This window comes from Leptosomus discolor, chromosome 4 (genome assembly GCF_034619465.1).
Source record: "Leptosomus discolor isolate bLepDis1 chromosome 4, bLepDis1.hap2, whole genome shotgun sequence".
NCBI classification, from domain to species: Eukaryota; Metazoa; Chordata; class Aves; order Leptosomiformes; family Leptosomidae; genus Leptosomus; species Leptosomus discolor.
In genome coordinates this window covers 49,923,159-49,944,965 of record NC_141394.1, presented here as the reverse complement: position 1 = coordinate 49,944,965, position 21,807 = coordinate 49,923,159, and the positions used below count along the sequence as shown (strand labels likewise).

General features: G+C 41.9%; 1 protein-coding gene across 1 annotated transcript; it reads left to right on the top strand.

Annotated features, from left to right (window-relative positions):
- Positions 1-92: 92 nt before the first annotated feature.
- PDGFRL (platelet derived growth factor receptor like) lies at positions 93-21,807 on the top strand. The gene is made up of 6 exons (XM_086464410.1): positions 93-147; positions 7,486-7,780; positions 15,065-15,216; positions 16,660-16,953; positions 17,274-17,398; positions 21,619-21,807. The coding sequence occupies exons 1-6, from the start codon at positions 93-95 to the stop codon at positions 21,805-21,807; spliced, it is 1,110 nt and encodes a 369-aa protein (XP_086320536.1).

The window sequence follows — 21,807 nt, the reverse complement described above, 5'->3', positions numbered from 1 at the left end:
GCGCCGGGGCCAGCCGAGGCGCCGCGGGGCCGCCCCTCGCCGCCGTCGCCGCGCCCGGCCCGCCTCAGCCCGGCGCCCCGGCCGCTCCCGCCATGCGGCTCTGGGTGCTCCTCAGCCTGCTGCTGCTGCAGGAGACGCTGCCGCACGGTGAGCCGCGACCCCCGCCGCCCTCCGCTCCCCCGCCCTGCCGCGTTCCCCCTCTTTCTGAGCCGCCTCGGTCTTCTCTTACTGCCGGGCCGCTTCCCTCGCCCTCAGCGCGGCCGCCCTTATCCCGCGGAGCTGCCGCCCGGTGCCCCCGGCCGTCCCGCCATGGCAGCCCGCGGGGCAGGGCCGGGAGCCGTCTCGGGGGCGGCGGCGGGGCTCCCGCCCTGCTGGGCAGGGGCGGCGGGTTGCTGTGTTGGTCAGCGGCCAGGCGGCCGCTGAGTCTCGCCGCTGGAGGACGAAAATGCGGTTTCGGCCCGTGCAGGGGTTTGGGGAGAGGCGATTGCGGCAACGCCGGCTGCCCCCGCCGCCGTGCCTCTGTAGGGTCGCTTAAATCCCCGTGCCGCGGCCGGAGGAGGGTCAAGGCTGGACGTGGTGCTTAGGTTTTTGCTCATGGTTTTTCGTTTGTGGAGAGGACCAAACTTTACTTGTAACTCAGTCTCGGGTTGTGATGAAGTCTTGGTGGGCGAAGAGGCAAGTTTTTGATTGGGAAGGGGCATTCATAAACAATTCTTGATTTATATAGACTTCAACTAGGTAAAAGAAAGGTTGTTTCCATCTTGAAAAATGCAAATAAACTTACTAAAAGTTCTTCAGAAGAAACAAGCGAAGAAAAATCCTTTGTTTTTCACCACAGAAGGGCTTGGAGAACAGGGCCTGTGTAGCCCATGGTAGGGTTTGTAGAGAAACTGGAGGCAGGCTCTGAGGTGTGCGATGAAAGGCAAAGAGGCATTTACCACAAGTGGCCCAGCGGGTCGTAAGGAAAAAATTCTTGTAAGAACATAAAAAATCCTTCACCACGAGAGCTGTTAAGCACTGAAAGAAGTTGTCGGAGGAGGCTGTAGAGTCTTCAGCTTTTGGGATAGTCTGAACTCAGCCAGACAAGGCTCAGAGCAACTGAAGAGGAGCGGGAGCGAACTTCCAAAAGCCCTTTCCATCCCGGTTTTGCTTATGACTATGTGCAGGAATTGGACTGTGGACCAGTGTGGTGTGGGAGAGGATTTCTGCTGAAAGATACAGTCTGTGGTTGAGCACTACCACATCAAGAAAAGAGTTTTCTATTTGAGAAACAGAAAATAAAAGCACAGAATGAGAAACGCGTTGTAACTTGGGCAAAAGATTTCCCAGGCCAATGTTTTTCTTAGTTTGTCTAGTTTATACTGGGGTTTGACTGGGTGCTTTGCACTTTGTCACCCAGAATCTTAGCTATGGGAGAAAGTAATCTGGCATATTTAATGACAGTTCCTTGTCTAAAGCTAGAGGTATAAGGCCTAATGTAGACCCTGTGATTTCAAAAAAGGCTTCCTAATTTTGCTTGTATTAGTTTATGAGCAGAGAAATATGTCCCTCCAGACATAATTGACTTCAAGAAGATCAGGACCTTTTTGAGTTACAGCCTGTGCAGCTGTGAAACCAGTGGGATGTGCATGTGGATATAGGTGATGTCTCAACTCAAAACTGGATGCTTTTTAGCAATATGTGACTAACGTCCGTTTGGGGATTGTTGTGTGTGTGTAACATCTGTGAGAACAAGGGGCAGACAAATAAAGGATAAGATGAGACAAATACTATGAATTGGGAGCAAAAGTGCTGTATGGAGTATTTCTGTGACGTATTGATGCGTAGTCTCTGCTTTGGCATGATAACCCTAATGTACTGTTGCAGAGCAAATGAGTACAGTGTATCTTAAAATTGACATTATGAGCTGACCAGAGGTAGAAAGGAGGAGTTTTCTCACTGGATATTTTTCTACTAAGTCTTAATTTTGTTATTTTTTTAGTAAGAAATGCTATTGCTGGATTAAAACAATGAGGACTCTGCAAATAAATCTAGTGAGACAATCAAGTATCCCAAACATGGCATATTTATGTACTTGCATAAATGGGCTAGCTGAGTTTGTTCCCTTCCCTGGGAAAGTCTTGCAGTTTGAGTAAGGAAATGGGAGAATCTGTGTGATGGGTTCTGTGTTCTTGGAGGGATTTGATTGTGTGTCTGTTTTATCTTAGGTGGTAGAGTACTGTACCAATTAGTTTAGTTATTTGGCATACAGATACTTGATTCAGTGATGACAGAAGTCAGGACTGTGAGGTGCAAAAGTGGTGGCATCAGTAGATACCTGGACAGACTTATAGGGAGTGTTGGGGAGGAGCATGATCACAGCTTGCTTGGAAACTCAACTCTCAGGGAGGTGCAGCAGGGAGGCAAAACTAGGTTTTCTGTGTAGGTAGATAAAAGCTCCTCTGACAGTGTTTCCTCAAAAGCCCCTGGTGTCACCTGCAGGGATACAAGGTCAGACAGACAAGAGTCTCACTGTGTAGCTGGGAGTGTGGTATAGGAGAGAAGTGTTCAGACTCATTGGGAGCTACAGAAACATGGAACAGAGGGAGCTTGTGCTGAGAGGAAAAACTTCATCTAGAGAAAATCAAAACCAGATTTCTGGCACTTAAAATCGAAAAGCTTTCATAGGGGAATCTTGTAAGAGTTTCTTAAAGGCAGAGTGTCAGGTGTGGAAGAGCACACAGTTAGGGCTGATGCATTTCCTTGGGGTAAGGTTGTAAGAGCCGTGTGCCTTTGAACAAGTGTCAGGATTGAGGTTGGCAGAACGTACTGGAAGTGGCAGAGTAGTTTGAACAAATACTCCTATTTCAATAGGGTTTGGGAGGAAAAAAAAAGAAGGATGGCTGGACCAAAGCTTGTGTGCTTCTGCGGACAATTCTGGAAAGTGTACCAGGGAACTGGAAGGGCTGGTTTGAAATGGGAATGCTTATCCAAAAGGCATATCAGGCCTGTAAGTGGGACCTTCTAATACTAGGGCACAAATTATACAGGAAAGATGGAATAGCTCAATCCAAGGGAGAAGTGGCAGTATATGTTGAAGAAAGCTTTAGTGTTAAATCTGATTCCTGGTGGATTTTGTCAGTACAGGACTGAAATACTAGCCCCGTGGAGAACAACCAGCCTTACTGACCACACAATGTGATGGGAGGGAGTGACTGCTCTGTTAATGAAAATCAGAGGGGCAGCAAGGACTGAACAGAAAAGCAAAAGGAAGAATTGTTTACCCCTGTGCAGGCTGGATCACACACATTGGGATATGATGCCGACTGCAATTGTTTAGATGCCACAAGTGATGACTTCTTAGAGCTGCTGCTTGGAGAACCTCTGAGAAAAGCAGCAGTTCTTGACTTGATCCAGAGCAGTACTCGGGTAATTGGATTCAAGTGTTGCTTTAGAACAGCCAGACTGTAGTTTTAATATTCTTGCAGGAATAATAAAAGCCAAAGAAATGACTGATGTGTTAAATTTTGGAAGGGGGAATTGCATAAGATGAGGAGGCCCATTAACTCGCATATGGGTTAAATATAAAAACCAGAATAAGACAGACAAAAAGAGTTTGAGAAACAGCTTGCAAAAGGGATGAAACCAGCCATAAATCCTTTTCTTCTGATGTGCTGGGGTGGGGCAGGGAGAGATGGCCGCAAAATTTGTGAGGCTGGTAGGAACGGGGTTAAGAAAGAACACTTACAGAAAGTAAAACTTAAATTAAAAACTCAATTATTCATGTGTACCCATGTTCACTATGGAGGTGCTTAGGGGGGTTTTAATGGAAGATGGTGACATGATAAGCACATCAGAAACTTGTGAGTGTGGTACCCTACTGAGCACCGTAATAGCAGGCTCCAAGACAGACTCTTTCTCCATGGGGAGAATCATTAGAGGACATGTCTCAATATGCCAATAAAAGGCTGTAGAAAAAAATTGACAACATGAACAAGTGCCATGATTTGATGATACACACCTGAAAGAAATTTCAAGGTGAAATTGCTGAAGTCTTAACTCAGGTGCATAACCTATCAAGTAACTGCTCCTTTCCAGGAAAATGGAAATATGCCGGTATTGTAAGACTTTTTTTGAGGGAGGTACAGGTGCAAAGCCAGATCTCTGTATTCTGTAAATTGAACTTGTGAATAAATAGGCATGAATTACAGAAGAGTCAGTATGGCTTTGTATGGCTGCTTTATTTTTATTTTTATTTTTATTTTTTATTTTATTCCCTTAAGAAGTGTGTTTTCTGTTGCAGATCTGTTGAAGTTCTCTGAAGGACTTTATAAGAGCGTGGCCATGGATGAGTTGATTGAGGTTCTTGGATTCCCAAAGGCTTTTGATAAGCCTGTTAAAGACTCTACAAGAACCAAGGTGCTGTGAGACAAGGGAAGACCTCTTGTGGAGCAGTCACTAATAGGAAACACAGAGTAGGAGTTAGTCTTCGGTTTTTAGAATATGGGCATAGAATTGTTTTTATGCAGTTGAATTTCACAGGGATCTTGTAAGGCATATGCTTTTCAGCATATTTATAAATCTGCTAAAAGAAAACTGTCAGTAGAGTTGCAGAAGGATCTCTTCATTTTGAAAGGCTGAGCAGTGAAAATAGGACTTGATATTTTATGTTGGTAGGTGCAGAGTAACACAAATGAGTCTAACTTCATGTACGCATTGATGGGTTTCTGCTTACGAATTTCTAGCCAGTAATTCCTACTTAGGAAAGTGATCTTGGAGTTACATTTGATTATTCTAGAGAAAGTCAGCTCCTAATACAGCTTTCTTGAAAAGTAATGAGCTATTTAGACAGGAAAGAAGGCATTACTAATATGTACAACTGTGATTTGACCGTATCTTGAACCTGGTGTACAGTCTGCTTTTGTCTTCTTTCTATCACTCAAATGTGATGCAACTGAACTGTTATAAGATGCATATTCTTTACAAGGAAGAATTAAGTAGAGTAGGACTTGTCAGTCCAGAAAGAATATGTTTGAAGGACACTTAAGTTCTGTAAAAGTACAAGGACCACAAAGAAAGTTGTTGGAGAAACAATGGATATTTATTCACTTGATACCAAAACTAGGAGGCATCTACTATTTATATATAATTTGTGTAGTTTTGAAAATTGACCAGACAAATTAATAAAGGAAAAATCCACCAGGGACAATAAAATGATGGCAACTGTGGCTCACAGATCCCTTGAGCGAAAGGTTTTTGGAAGCTAGGATACTAGTATCAAAGGAGCAGAGATGGTTGCCCTGTTCCTGGTTGATATCTGACACTGGCCAGTGTCAGTGCAAAGATGTTGGCTAGGCAGACATTAGGCATGACCCATTGTAGCCTTTCTAATGTAATGCAGGGAAAAAGTGCTCCTGCACCAACTGTTTACCCCTGTAGTATATGCACTGTGTCACTTGCTCGGGTGATGTGCTCTGAATAACTAGAAAAAAACTACTTCATGGTCTTCCCTGGGAGGCAGCAACCACTTCTCTGAAATTTTCCTTTGTTATCATCATTCCCCCAAGCTTGTCAACTTTGCATGGCCAGTGGCATCGCAGGCAAGAGGAAAAATTGGAAGCATAAATTTTTGTTTCACTCTCCCTTCCAGAAACTAGAAAATTTATCTTAAAGTGTCATGATCTTTGGAAGGCATTTCCGTTTGAACTCTTCAGTTTGTGGCTCATTTTAAAGTGCTGGCCCATCTTTGCAATCAGCGTCACCAATGCTCATAATGTCGAACTGGGAAAAATGTTTGTCTTTGTGGCGGCAGAGGGATGTACCTTAGTAATGCTCTGTATGCCTCTCAAAAAAAAAAATTACTCTTATTATCTCAGAGTCCAAAAGAGCTCAAAATGCATTGGACACACTAAGATGACTACAGCATTGCTGTCTTCCAGTTTTATTTTCCAGTTGGTGCGAGACCAGAAGGCAAATGCTCCTATACAGGCAGCCTTTCTCTGCATGCTGAGATCACAGAGTCACAGAATGGCTGAGGTTGGAGGAGACCTCTTGGGATCATCCAGTCCAACCCCATGCTCAAGCAGGGCCAGCTAGAGCAGATTGCCTAGGGCTGTGTCCAGTTGGGTTTTGAATATCTCCATGGATGGATATTCCACAACCTCTCCAGGCCACCTGTGCCAGTGCTTGACCATCCTCACAATAGAAAGCGTTTTCTTATGTTGAAGTTGAATTTCCTGGGTTTTAAATTTGTGCTCACAAGGCTCTCTGCCATTTAAGGGATGTGTACATCAGCCTGGACTTAGAGAAGTGGAAGGCCAAAGCAGTGCAGGGTGTCCAGCCAGGGTGTGAGGAACACCATGGGAGCCATCAGTGGCTGGAGTCTGGAAGTGCTGCTGTTCATGCTGCAGCCAGTACCAGTTTTAGTTCACAGAATCACAGAATGTTAGTTCGTGTTAACTCCGTATACAGCAGGGCTGTTTTTAATTCCAGAGGGAGCTTGTTGATTGATTTGTACAATAAAATACCTGAGCATTTTCATGTGGAAAAGATGTGTTCAGTATGAATTAGCTGTCAGGCACAGTTAGTGGAGCTTTTGGTGTCTGGGGACAGCAGTTTTAGGCTCATCTCACAAAAGATCCATGCTTCCTGCTGTCAGTTAAAGTGGGAATATCTTGATTTTTTATTTTTTTTTTAACTTTGAGACCCCTCACTTTTTCTTCTCCTTTCTGTTTCCTTTACTTTGTTTTTAAAGGCAGCTGGGCATGCCTGTTGTGTCTAGCAGGTAATAAAATCTCTTACCTTTTGCCTCTAAATAAGGTTCTGTTTTCATCTGGACTGTCAAAACAAATGTCTGTTACAGCAAAGTGATTAATTAAATACTGCTGAGTGACTTAAGTGCCATTTGTATTTTCACAGTACTTACTGTAAAAAAATAAAATGCATCACTATCAGTATTTTATAAATTGTCATGAAGTTCCACACTTGCCATTTTTTTTTCATGCATCTCTTATGGTAACATGGTGTCTGAAAAGGTTATGCAGAATTGATGAGTGCATGACATCCTTATGAAGACAGGAAAACTTGTGTAGCTTTGTGTACTAAATGGCAGTGACATAAGGTAGAAATTACTAAAGTACCTGGAGATAGAAACACTCTATTTCTTTCCCTTCCCATTTGTCAAGTTCTCATACCTTACATGGTTGTCTGTTTATGTGAACTGTAAGTACAGATTTTCCACATGTTGTTGAAAACTCCTTTTTTTTTTTTTTTTTTTTTTTCCCCAGGAAAATGGGTCATGCCAGAGACTTCAAAAGCTTATGGAAATTAATTTTTACTCCTTTTTATGCATCCTTTATAGGAAGAACAGAACTTTAGTTATTCTTTGCGATAAGTGTTTGTTTTTGGTTTTTGGTTTTTTTTTTTAGCAAAACCACTATATAACCTTTTTCTAATCAGTAACGTTGCCTTCTTTTCTTGCTTACTTAACTTTTCTTATCTTACTAGTCATTGGACAGCCTGTGAAGAGTAAGCGTCCAAAAGAACCTGGGGAAAACAAAATTAAGCCTGTTAACAAAAAAGTAAAACCCAGAACCCCCAAAATGAAGGAGAGGGAATCTGCTGACTCCTCTTTGAAGTCCCAGTCCATACTGACACAGGTGATGGATAAAGGTCGTTTCCAGAAACCAGCTGCCACTTTAAGCCTGTCTGCAGGAGAAAGCATAGAACTGCGATGTAAGGGGAGTAATGTCACTTGGAACTATCCTTCATACTTAGACACCTTTAAAGACACCAGACTCAGGTAAGCTATTCTTCATTTTTGGGGGGGAAAAAAATAAAGAAATAAAGAACTCTTTTTTTATTTATTTTTTTTATTTTTTTTTTTTTTTACCTACCACTTGCAACACCATTGGGATTTTTTTGTTTACATTTTTACAATCAAGATGTTCCACCTAGTGGTTTCTAATGTTAACGAAGAAGGATGAGCGTCTTTCAGTCATCACCAATTACTACCCTGTGATTTGCACTGTGGAATAGTCTTGTAGCATGTGAACAGGATTTCCTTCAGATGAATTCAAACTAGAAGATGTGGTCCAGTGGGATACCAGTGTGCTGCAGCCACTAACAGGGAACCACATTAGAGCTAGTCTGAAGTAAAACTCTCAAAATGTGTGAGTGTGGATGTCAGGTACACACTACCAACTCTGTTGCTCTACAGAGACCTGCTCCTGGAGGGTTGTACTGGTTGCTAATGTAGCTACAACCTGAAACGCTAAGATTAAGTTCCTGAGGAGGCTCAAACCACATCTCAGCTAGCAAAAAAAATACACCAACTGCCATGATAAGGAGCAAGCGAGAGTAGTCTTTACTTTGTCAGTCAAAGTTACCTTCCTGTGCAAAAGGGAATTGCAAAGTTTGTGATGTGACAGAGTTTAATGCTGAGGATAGTCACCTTGGGTTTAGGAAGACTTTTTCTTTCTAGTGATGTCTTAGTGGAAGCTGCATAAATAGTTAGAGCAGGAAGAGGGACTGAGGACTCCTTCCCCTTTCTGTGCCTCACCAGGTGAATCTCCTGTTACTCTAAACATCTTCTCCAAGAACCCATACAATTGTCTGCCTTCCCAGTTTTTGAGGATAGTACACATAGCTAAATATAGATTAAATGTAGTAATTTAGTGCTGTATTTGAAAGAGGAGGGGCATATAAGGAGATTAAAGATGTCTTCCGCAGGCATTTTTTTGCCATGCATAGTGTTTGTTTTCACTGTCTTTTATGGAGATTTGTGTGTCTGCGAAAGACAAGGAGTGAGGAGACTGGAGCACTGTGGATGATGTCCTACGAAAGAGCTGTAAGGAGCTTTTCTTGGATTATTAGGTGAGAGGCATAGAGATATGAGCAAGCGTACTAACTCCTATTGTCCTTTTCTTCCCAAATTAAGTACAAGTGTGTATGCTTTCTGTAATTACCTGAGGTTATCCGAATATCTGTGATCATATCACTTATTTACAGGTATGATGCTATCTTAAGATCATTCCTACTTAATTTTTCAGATCTAGTCTTCTCCTTTCCCATTCTCTTTTCAAAGAGGAGTGTTGAAGATTGGCAGTTATACACTGATCACTCTAGCATATCCTTCTGAAATTCGTGAGCCAGTTCTTCTGTGAGTGTTTGTTTGCTTGTCCCCTGAAGGCTAAGTTCAGGAACTACACTGGCTGAATAAACCTCTGTAGCTAGTGCAAGGCTTCTGTCGCAGTAAGTTACAGCAGCAAGCTTATTTCTGCTGAGGGCTTATCGCAGCAATATCTCTCAAAAGAGCCTGTGGTTGATTTAAGCTACTACTGCTTTTTCTTTTGCAAGAAATAGTGTTTTGCCTGGATTTATTCCAGTAGGTGGCGTTTATCAGCTGCAATACCAGACCTGGCCTTGCAGCAAGCCCAAGCTGGATGTGCAAACCATACCAACAGCAAGCATGTGTCTGTGGTGGTGGTGGCTGTCGTTTTCAAGTGTATGTTACACTTTGCACATAGGTTGCTGTCATGATTTGGTCCTGTAGGTTCACCAGGTCATGTTATTTGAGTGTTAGCATCTGGCATTGAAGAAGGCAAGGCAAGTATTCACAGTTTTTGGAGAGGAATCCAAATGCTGCTTCATTATTTGTTTGACTGTCTATTCCTCTCTTGCACAATTAAGTACTCTTCTAGTGATTCACATGGGACAATATATAAGTATTAAAGGTAGTTTGGGGAAAAAAAGATACGCATTTCCTAAGTGTGGTGTTTGGCATTTTGTAGTATTGAAGTAGTTTGAGATTTTGTTGCCTCAGCAATTTGCCCTTCTGTTCTCCTTCAAGTTCACAGTATTTGTAATATTTTAACCATATAACAAAAGTTAATAATGTCACAAAATAAATGCTATAAGACATTTTGGCTGGTTGGATATAACATGCCAAAGTGTTTATTTTCTTTTAGAAGTATGTTAGGCTTATATTTAAGGGTCTGTTTTGAAATATGGCGATCCTTGCTTTAGAAAAATTATTTTGAAATAAGTTATTGAAGCAGTAAGGCTGAGTTAGACTTCATGAACAATTTTAAATGTAAGCAGAAGATCCTGTAATTAGCTAGAGAAATTGAAAACGTAGATTGGTAGCACACTTCAGAGTTATGGAATAGTAGTAATTTGTGGAGACTTTGACCACAAAATCTTGTGCAGTTATATTTTCATCACATTTTTAGCATGACTTTGGTAATTATCTCAAGATCTCTGCTGTAGTGCTAATAGATGCATATGAAACAGTAAGCTTTATAAAATGTGAAATATTGAATTTATATTCAATGGTTTTAGAAAGCTTTGAATTTAACTGGCAATATTGTAAAGATAATGTTATTTAGATAGTTCAGTTGGTAGTGTTTGTAAGTGAACTGACAGCAGAAAAGGTTATTAACAATATTGTTACCTTTCAAGAGGAGCTTAGATCTTCCTCACTGCATACAAAAGACCATGCACCAAACACCAACTACAATAGGCCAATTTTAAAATTTTATGAATACATTATGCTCATTATTTTAAAACAAAATGCTGAATATAGGGCAAAGGGGAAAATCAGAAAAATGTATTAGCAAATCATTAGTTTAATCATCTAGATAGATGTATGTCCAGTATCTTCTAACATTTTTTAGTGCGTAAAGACCAAGTATAAGGTAATCCCTTCGTTACCAGTTAGTGAGGTGTGGAGTGAAATCCAAGCTAATTAACCGGGCTCGGCTTTTTTACCTTGGGTTTCCACACTGGCCTTGCTGGAGGTGGGGCACTGGTGCAAACCAGAGCAGCAGCAGGTGGGAAGTGGTTCGGGTCTGAGGAGGTAATAGTGAAGAAGGAGCAGGTTGCTGGCCCGGAGGACAGGTGAGGAGGAGGCGCGGAGCGTCGAGACCCATGCAGTCGCTGGGAACTGATGAGTACCATTCTTTTCTTCATTTGTGTGTCCCTGCAGCAGGAGATGCTCATGCATCCAATTCCCAATTTTAAATAATAGGAGGGGGAGGTACGAATTTAACTGGTCTGGTGGGAATTTTAACAATAAGCAAGGTGGTTTACATCTCCTGCAAACTGCTAACATCCTCTAACTTGACCTGCTACAAGAGGAGGCTTTAAGGGCCCTGGAATCTAACAGAATTGCGGTTGCGGGAGGCAGAAGAGACATAAGGTTCAGGGCGGTGAGGGCATTTGTAGCTCAGTTGGTCAGAGGGTTTGTTAACAGCAGAGGTCCAGGGCAGGAGGTGACACTGAAGAGGCTCACTGCGTTCCGTGTCCTGTCTGTAGTTCTGAGAGAAGAGGGTGTTTTGGTTTGCAAGTAGCTAAATTTAGCATCCACATAATGTATTTCCTATGGGTGGCTCCAAACAGAAGTAGGGATAAAAGCCAGATGTTTTGTCTTCATGCTTGTCACGTTTTTAACTCACCCATGTGGTAAGGAGAATAGAGCAGCCTGGAGGACAATATGACTTTTCTAAGAAAGATGAGATTATAATTAGAAAAGCCATTTCTGTAGTGTTAGTGGCTATGCCTTCTTTGAGTTTGTAGGTATACTTTACAACCTGGTAAACAAAACATTTTTGCTTGCTGTACTAGAGAATCTCAGGTTTTTAACAAGTCTGTAAACTGTTAACATATGCTAAAATTATAATATAGGAGGAAGACTCTTTGGCTGTTTCTTGTTGAGCCAGAGCAGGAATCCTCTCCCCACTAACCCTAACTGGAGTAAATAACAGTACACACTGAAATGATTTGCTTAGCTTTAGAGACTGTTGCATGCAGTGCAACTCTGGGGAGAAAGCTAGAATCGCACGAACTTGGCTCCTGAGTTAAGGACGCACACCAGCTTGCTTCAGGACTAGTGTATTATCTGTAATGCTCTCTTGCCTTGTGCAGCATAAATACACCCTGCAGATAACTTTTTGTCTGAAAATTTTGTGTGCTCACTGAACTGGCCAAAAATCTTGGTGGTGTTAAGGGTCAAAGTTAGCTCGTGCACTTCGAGGGCAGAAGGGCTGGAATGCTGTTTTGTAAGACTGCGTGACAGATTAATGACTGTAGGCTCACCAAAACTGGATCTACGATGTATGAGAAGGATTGAAACCTGAGAGGGATGAAAGGTCTTGTGTTAAACAGTAAGATGATATGCCCCTCGTCTAGTGAGCTTGTATTTGAGATAAGCTCTCTTTTGTCAGTATGAATGTAGCTGCTTGAGAGGAGTTTGCTAGATGTTTTTAGAGTGATGCTATGAACACTGTCATTTTGTCTTTTTCTATCTTTTTTTTTTTTTTTTTTAGCTTCTAAATTTGGCGTAGTTTTTCTGGCAAAGATTTTTTGAACTTCAAATAACTAAAGCTTAATAAGATGAATGTATGGAATAAGATTCTGGTTTCTTTAAACAGTCTTGAAATGTTTGCATATACAACATTTTTACTTTGTGATATGTAGAGCACAGTGAAGTTCTGGCTTTTTAGTCAGATTTCCCGGCATCTAAAATACTGATGAAATAAAAATTATTCTGGAAATATTTGTCAGCTGCAGGATTTACCATTTATAATTTATTTTATGTGGCCTGTTCTGTCTGCTTAATATGGTCAAGTCATAGATTTCAGCACTGCCACTCTCAGTTGCCAGGTTTTGTTAGTGCATGTTTGTGTATGACTACCTCGCTAGGCTATTTCCATTGATTACTGGATAGCTTGTTCTCAGTTAAGTAGAACACACTGTACAATAATTAATTAACTCTGACCTTATTTTTCTGTCTGTTGGGATTTTGAGCTATAGTTCAGTGTCTGCATTAATGGTTGAAGGCAAAACTGTTCTGACATAATGGTTTCTCAGTACGGTTGACATTTAGTGCTGGATGCTTGCAAAACATTTTATGCTGATGTAGTCATGTAGCCTATGAAATGTGAACTGTGAAACTAAATAATAATAATGCAGACTAGGACATGTTTTGGATTTCTCTTCCTGTTGGGTATGATACACAACAGGATCTCTTGCACGAATAGGAATCTCTCAAAGCTTACCGAAAAACTGAAGAGGATTTATAAGTAAAGTAGTGCATATATTAAAAATGAAAATGCTACTACTCCATGATTACATGATTCCAAAAAGTGGAATTGGATGAGGTCATGTGGGACAAGCACATTAGTGGGTAGGAAACATGATTTGCCTGTTTCCTTAGTCAGGCTTCAAAATTGCCCCGTGGTGGATGACTGTAGTAATGGTGTCCAAGGGGTTTAATGGAAAAGATAATTCTCAGTTAGCCCTGTTTGGGTTGTGTATTTGGTGTGATTTTAATTTGTAAGCTTCTAGACTTGGCTGTTGGCCAAACTTTGGGTTATCTGAACTGTTGCTTATGATTGCTGGTAGTACTGCAGACTGCTAGCAGAACACCTAGGGAGTCAGGCATTTTGGGAAGGACGTGTAGCTGGAAGTACTGACTTCACTGTTTAAGCAGTTATTCTGCCTGCAGTGGAAATGTACACAAAACAGAGCATTTAGAGCATACATTACAGGCAGGCAGGTCTATAGTACTGCTGGTACGCAGCGATAAGGTGTTCTAGAGGATAAGAATTTCTTCAAAGTATGCTAATCCCAGAAAAAAAATTATTCAGTTGGGCATCTGCCTTACAGAATATCTGCCACTTTAATAAGAAGAAATAGGATAATAAATATTCAGAGAACCCACAGTTGAATAAGAGTATGGGAGCTGTTCAGACTTCATGCAAGCTGTGTATTTGTCCAGACCCTGTATGAAATGCTGGAAAGAAGTTAGCTATCAAATGTCTGAAACTGGAAAAATCTCTCCTGAATTGGTTAGAACAGAAATGACCTTGTAACTCAATGTCTTCCAAAGGAAAACAGGAGACCTTTGTGTTCTGGATATGCTACCATGTAAAGGCAGGTGCTTGAAAATAACACTTTTAAGGGTCAGAGCAGCAGTGGAGTGCATCAGTACTGCCACACGACTGTCCTGACAGGGTTCCCCAAGGACTGGTGCTGTTTGACCATTGCTTTTGCAATCCATCAAAAGGCAGTGCAGCAGACTGCCAACTATAACGTCATCTGACTGCAAGAAAGAGCCAGAAAAGCAAACCTTAAAATAAAAAAAGAACAAGATGAAATTTTAGCTGCTGAATTTCATAGGTAGGACCTTTGATCCTTAGAAACATATATGTATCTACATATTTATGTATGTGCACATTTACAAATGTCAAGCCACTGAGAGATGTATCTGGGAAATTCAGGAGAAGGAGAAAAAAGCAAGTGAAGTCCGAAATAATCACACAGGCACACAGGCTGAATTTTGTGTAGTTATGTGATAATACTGCCAGTATACCTCCAGCAGTTCTCAGGGTCATGCTCTGAAATAGGCAAGGGGTGATGAGGAAACTCCAGTGAGAGCCTGGATGCCAGTGTGGTGGCTTAGGGCAGAGGCGTAGGCAATGCAAAATGGCTTACTTGCGGAATAAATCCAAGCTGAGGCAGAAGCTTTTTATGATGGTGTTTGCAAGTGGAAACTTGGACCGGTGTGTTAAAGATGGGAAAGCGTTCACACTGAAAGCAGGCATAAATCATCAAAGAAACTCTTATTAAAAGTACCTGCTACTTAGTACTCCTGAACTATCTTTATTATATACCTTTGAAGCAGTGCTACAGTTAGTAGTACCAAAAAAGGACCGAGATGCATGCAGGTTGACTTGGAGTGTGAAAATACGGGATATACATGGACAAACTGAGACAAAACAAATGAACATACTGTCTTCAGCAGTCACAACCCAGTTTCAAAATGGGGACTGAAAGGAATCCAAGAATGAACTGTACAAGACAAAAGCTTGCAAGTGCTCGTGTGTAGCTGGAATCAGTAAAAATACTCATGATAGCAGGTCTTTGCTGGAGCAAAAGGGAAGTTTACAACATAGCTCTGAAAGTGAAAGGTTGGTCCCTTGCAGAGTAGGAATAAAAAAATCAAAAGTAGAAGCAAGCTAACAGAAATGTATGAGGAGACACATCTGTGCTTGTCTGTGCCTTTTGTTTTTCTTCTCCCCAGTATAAAGCAGCTTGACAGGTATGGTCAGCTGATCCTCGCAAACTCCACTGCAGCAGACACCGGTGAATATAGCTGCTGGCTTCAGATGTGCAGTGGTAACAAATGCAGGAAGGATGAGACTAAAACAGGTTCAACGTACATCTTTTTCACAGGTAATTAACTCACTGGGGGATTATTAATGGAAATATATTTGCTAGTAAGACAGGAATAAAGCTACATCAGCAATTTCACTGTAAAGATTTTTCTTCCTCAATTTTCGTCTTTTTTAGTGGATGTTAAGGAAGATGGTGCTGGTGAGCAGAAAATTACTTGCTTAGTGTGATTTATGAGTCCATTTTCCCTATGGATTATGCTAGATGTGCACCCAAAATAATGCATAATGCAATGGAAAGGAAATACCTTTGAAAATACTAACAAACATTCTGAGGATATTCTGCAAAACAAATTAAAAATGTTTAATTTTTGAAAATGTGTCTGGATAAAGAAATCAAATCTGTGCAGAAGATTGATTTTTGTCATGGCATTCAGATGACCACATGGACCCTCCACCCCCGCCTCCTTCCAGTTACCTGCACTGACTTAAAAATCTTGACCTCATTGACCTTGGTAGGGCCACAATTTCTCCCAAGAGTCTATACAGCATGTGGAGAGGCAAAACACTCTTAACAGAGCTTGAGGTTAACTGTAGCCCGAACACTGCATGGATAGGGTCATAGGAGGTAACTGCACAGTTTACTGCTACTTGGTACAACAGAGCTGAAATCAAATGGTTAATTTGTTCTTCTCATGGAAAATATTCTGAATGGTAAAACAACCTTCACTGCCTGATTAGAGCTAAAGCATCCTGGGCTAGCAAATATTTCAGTACAAAATGCTAAGATAGGATTGTTAGTGATATGTTTTGGAGCTAAATTAGACCATGAGACTGTGCAGAAGCCATTTATCAGAAGTGGTTAATGTTCTGAGGATACATTCCTTTAGAAAGGCTGGGATAAATTTTTCAGTCAAGTTGTTATGTAAATGCACATGCTAGAAAGAGGAATTTCAGCTTTCTGTTTGTAAGAAGCATGCCAGATATGGAAATACTCTTTAACTGTTATTCCAAAAGCACTAAATATTTCAGCTACTTAGAGCAGTAAATCAAACATTTTGCCTAAAATCGTATGCATAAAAAGGCTGTAGCCCCACAGAATATTTCTTTCCAGTAGATCTTATCTTTCTAGTGGTGGTGGTTTTTTTCATGTGTTTTACCCTTTAAAAGTGGGCGAGTGAACAGAATTAGATCCAGATGAGTATTTGGAAATTTATTAAGAAGGAATTCCAAAGATGTTCTTAAGACTAAAAAAAAATATGATTACAGTGAAGAATACTTTTTCTTGATTTAATGTTTTTAATGCAAGCTATGTAAATATCTACTCACAAGTTAGAAAAGTGGTTTTGTTTTTTTTTTCTTTTGTGTGTGCATATTTTAAGCAAAAAGCTTTGGAATAATTTTTAATGTTGCTCATAGCTGTTTTCTCTTGTATGTGCTTTCTCTTCTCTCTATTAAACCAAGATGTAAATATTATTCTAACCATATCAACTCTTCTGCACAGATAAAGAGGAACTTTTTGTACCTACTCCCAGTTATTTTGAGATTGTCTACCTGAACCCAGATAAACCTGCGGTCATCCCATGCCGTGTTACTACTCCTTCAGCAAAAGTAACTCTACACAGGGAGTTTCCAGCAGAAGAAATTGAAATAGATGGAACTGATATTATATATGATGTCAAGAAGGGTTTTGTCTACCAGCACCCTACTTCTGATCATAAAGGGATTGTCTACTGCAAAGCAGAGTCACAGGGAGCACCTCAGATTTCCATCAAGTATCACCTACTGTATGTGGAAGGTAAAGTGCCATTCTCTGTATGCTTACACTGACTCTTTGGTTTTTTTTGCTGACATTGTTTAGAAAACAATTTAATTAAAAAAAAAAGTAAAGTAAGTCATGTAACTGCAGAGTTTTATAATCTTGATCAGAAGTATATATGATAAAACTTTGTAAGTTTAAATTCTAGCAGTTTCCCAGTGTGGAAGGGAAAGTTGCAGGTGTACATCACTTACCTGTTGCATTAAGCAAACTGAGGCAAAATTTGACTCTTTAAGTTTTATCAGTTAATTTAACTTCAGAAACTAATTTTCTGCTTCCAAACACTGTCTTTCTGTCAGTTCCCAAGGGCCCGCCCTCAACCACAATTGCAGCAGAAGTTAGTGACAGCGTTCGTGTAATCTGCACAGTCCTTGGGGAGCCAGATGTAGATGTGACTTTCAGGTGGCAGTACCCAGGGCAAGAGGTAAGAGATGTATGCCCTGGCTGAAATGGTTTGTTCTTCATAACGGCAATGCTTTGAGTGCCAGTCTGTCTAGATTTGGAGTAAAGATTCAGGTTGTGGTGTCTGCCTCATGCTAGCTCAGGCATGCTGGCAGGAGGAGGCAGCACATCCCTTCTGAACTGCAGCCCACCTTTCCCTGAGAGCCTAGAAGTAGCACAGGAATGAAGCTGGAGAGCTCTACCCATCTTGGCAAAAACCAAGCCCAGCAAAGCTCGCTCCTCCCTCAGGTTTCCATTCCAGAGACACTTGGCCTCTGGCAGCATTTACAGATAAAAGCCTCAGACAGGGTCAAAGCCAGCCAGCGTCAGGAAGCTTTTCTAGGGCAAGCCACAAAGCCTCACTGATGCCTCTGCGTTTGATATCCCTTCCATCTCCATGGCTTGGGCACATGAATCACTTCAGCACAGAAATTTTAAGCTTAACTCTTGCCTACATCCAGAAGCACAGAAACCTGCTTCTGCCCAGCCTCATCTGAAAGAATCCATTGGAAACATCCAGTGAATCTTAAACTTTGTTGGTCCTTTTTCTTGCACGAAATAAGGTGTATCTGACTAGCATCACTGATGGTTCCCTCTCTTCTCTGTCTCCCCACTCTGACCAGTTACAGTAGGGACTTGTTTCTGAACTAGTCTCAACTATACTGCTGTTTATCCTGAGCAAGCTAGGAGCAAAGGAAGGGCTGCTGGAAGATGGAACCCTTGCCCAGAGGCAAAGGAATCCTCTAGGACCTGAGGGTCTGCATTTGTATTCTGTTTGCCAGCCCTGCTGGTGCTGGGTTGTCTAATAAGGTGCTTGTGTCAGCACTGGTCTCCCTGAGCCAGTGTAGAATTAAGTCATTTAACAGCAGAGGTAATTGCTTAAGTGAGTGAGTGGAGGTCAGTGCTTACTAGGCTTGAGAAAAAATCAAATCCAAAGTCCCAGAAGTTTGCTATAGCCATTAAGAGAGAGACTGTAGCACTCCTGTCCTGTGTGTGCCTCTTCAGGAGAAAAACTAGTGAGGGAGCAAGTGAGCCCAGAAGGGATTTGAACTGCTGGTGAGGGCACTGGGCACGTAGAACCAGTTTTCTAGTCCTTGCTTAGGTTTAGTTTGTTCTTTCACTTTGCCTTCTCCCCTCCACCTCTTTTATTCTTTCTTTTTTTTTTTTTTCCCCTTTTTTCTCATTGCTGCTTGTCGTATTTTCCTGCTGAGACTATTAGACTATTGAAGTCTCAGAGTTTGTGAGCAATTACCAGCTTCTCCTCCCTGCTCTGTCCTGGCTGTTAAACAAGGCAGCCTCAACTGCATTTGGGGAGGGGCTTGGTACTGATAGCATGAATTAAGTCATCTGAAGAGTAACTCACTGGATGGAGCACTGGAAGAGTCTGGCAGAATTCCTGGTGTCTGGTGTCCATTTGAAGTTAGGAAGGAAAGGGCAGATACCTAAACAAGTGGAGAAACTTGCAGGTGTCAGTGAGGTAAAAAGTAAAATGCAAGCACCTCCAGGTCTGGGAGTTGCAGAGCAATAGTGTTTTTTGAGTTAAATGCCCAATGTCTTCCTCTGAATTTAGCGCTTAGCGTTACTTTGAGTGAAATGCATCGACAAATGTCAGTGTCTATGCCCTTCAAGATGGGGCTCTAACTCTGGCCATCTTACAACAATTCACTCTCTTGGGTGGGGAAGAGAAGTGCTCCTGCTGCTCACATTAGCTGTGTTGATTGATATGGTTTTGAGGGTTTTTTTTGTGTGTGTTGTTTTTTTTTTTTAATTTTAAGCTTCCCTTAATATCTGTATTGGACTGCAGTAACTGGCTATACAAACCCCAATTTTATGTCTTTTGTAACTAACTGTAATTACTAAGACCAAACAATTGAAGGAATTAAATTCTAGACTCAGCTTGGACTTCCAAAACTCTCTATCTTAGTAGTGTCCACCCCTTTGCTACCTTTACAGCATTCACAGCTGAGTGGTTGCTCAAGCCTTGTTGCCAGCTGTTCTTGGCCCAGTGGCTTCCAGTGGTCTTACAGCACCTGATGCAGCGCTGGCATGTGCGCTACAGTTATGCCTCTGTAGCACTAATTGATTATAAAGAGCTGAAGACATGCAAATCATCTCGTGTGCTGTGGGTGCTGCGGGTGCTGCGGCTGCCGTGCAGGGCACATGTGCTACCAGCAGAGGACTACACCCTCTCACTGCTCCTGCCTACAGGGGCTGAGAGACGGGCTTTGGCCTGTGGCCTGCATCTGCCCTGGAAAGGGCTGAGCTTATCCACTGGAATAAACAGTCTCAGCTCCAGCTGTGCCTGGGGACAGGGAGGGAAGAGTTGTGTTTGCGTTTCTGCCCCAACGAAATGATTAAGTAAATGTCAGAGTAGAAGCACTGTGTGCTTGTTGGAGACTTAGCATTTATTAAGGAAGTATACATGTACTGCAAGGGAAAAAGGTGGGGGTGGAAGGAGAAGAGAGGGACCATCAGGGATGCTGGTCAGCTACACCTTCTTTTGTGCAACAAAAAGGACTAAGAATTTTGCATTCATTGCTGCAGCTTTCAGTGCAGAGAGCAGTGATAGCTTTTGTTCCTACCCCCACCCAGACTGGCACCTACCTCTTGATCCCTGAGCAGAAGCAGCACTTTCATCCCTGCTTGCTCCTAGGTACATTGCATTGGAGAGACCCTCAGCTCATCTCTAGTCACTAACCTCTCCCTCTTACTTTTCTTCACTCAGTTTTCTGGGTTGTTTCCCCAACCCCCACCCCCTTGCTGCTCCCTGACAGTTGTGTTTGCTCATTCACCTGCTGTGAATGCACACAGATGCTTACTGATTCACTCCTTAATGTGATTCCCTGAAACTAGCTTCAAAGCAAAAGGCAATTAGTTTGAGGAAAAACTGGGCTAGCAGGAGCCCAACCAGGCAAATAACATCTGCCTTACATGGCCTTCACCTTCCCTTTCAGTAGGGTCAGGAAGTTCCACTTGCTGCATTTAAGAACTAAGTTAGGCTTGAATTAATGGTGCAGTAGTACTTGGTTGCAGGTAGCACTTGATTTTCAGGCTGGGAACAGGAGGTAGCACTCTGCTAGGTAGAGCTCTGCTAAGCGGTCTCGTTCCTTCTAAAGGGTTAAGAATTTCTAGATGAGATTACCAGTTTTTCAACAAAAGTTCTTGCTAGCTGCAAATGCCTGCAACTTCCTAGGCACCCCCCCCCCCCCCCCCCCCCGAGTGCACTGTGACTCATCCCCAAGCTTCAAAAAGATCTTCTGTACTGGTCACTTTGCAAGTGCAAGACGGTAGCTTTGGCTCTAGCAAAGTGTCTAACTTGTGCTACTCTTAGCTTAAGCCTTGTAGCAGTCACAGTGGAGAATGGCGAACTCGTCTGTTCCAAGAAGCAAGAGGAGATGGTTTCCAAGCAAAACCTCTCTCTTACCAGTTTTATGCAGCTTATTGGTGTAGCACAAGCCAATATGATTAAAGCTGCTGACTAGCATGATGGATTTTGGAAGGAAAGGGATCTGTGGGCCAGTTTCTCTTATCCGTCGTTTGCAAACTTCTGCGGTGCCAGGGAGTGTTGCTTGGTAAACAGTCCATCAGTGAATGCTCTTACACAAGAGAAAAAAACCCCAACCTGTTAAAATAACAACAAAATCTAAAAAGCATCTTTCTAAGCATCTGTGTTTGTATTTTTGGCTTTGAAGTTACTTACACTTTTTGGAAAGCATCATGTGAGGATTAACTTAGATGCATGGGTGAATTGTTAGTTTGCTTGTACGTTATCTATCTAATGCAGTGTTTCTGAAACTAGAGGAGGGGGAATTGGTTTTCAACACGTGATTTAAAGCCCTTCTCTGTGCTAAAAAAGAACTAGGTAAAGCTTGGTCAGCTAACTCACACCACTGCTGCCTGCCTTTCTGAGACGTGCTGAAAGTCTGAAGATAAGCTCATGCCATTATCCTGACATCTCCCCCAAGATACCACACTGGTTTGAGCAAGGACCCAAGTGCAGCCTTAGTAAGTGGCCCACAACTGCAGCTGAGTTTGTTCATATACTCCAGGCAGAACTTTGGCAAGCAAAGATACACAGGACCTGCACTTAAGAGTGGGAGAACCACTGTAGGATCTTTATGTGGCATAAATACCCTTTGCCAAGTCATGTATTTTCTTACATGGGTGGGTTGTTTTTTTTTTTTTTTTTTTTCTTTTAAACAGTCTGAGAGGCCTGTGATTATCCAAAACTTCTGGAGATTGATAAACAGAGGAACTGGACATACCACAAGAATCTCAAAGAGCGTTCTTGTTGTTGAGGATTTTGAAGCCAGAGATGCTGGAAACTACATTTGTATAGCTCAGAACCTACAAGGAGAAACAACAGTAGCTACTAAAGTTGAACTAAATTGA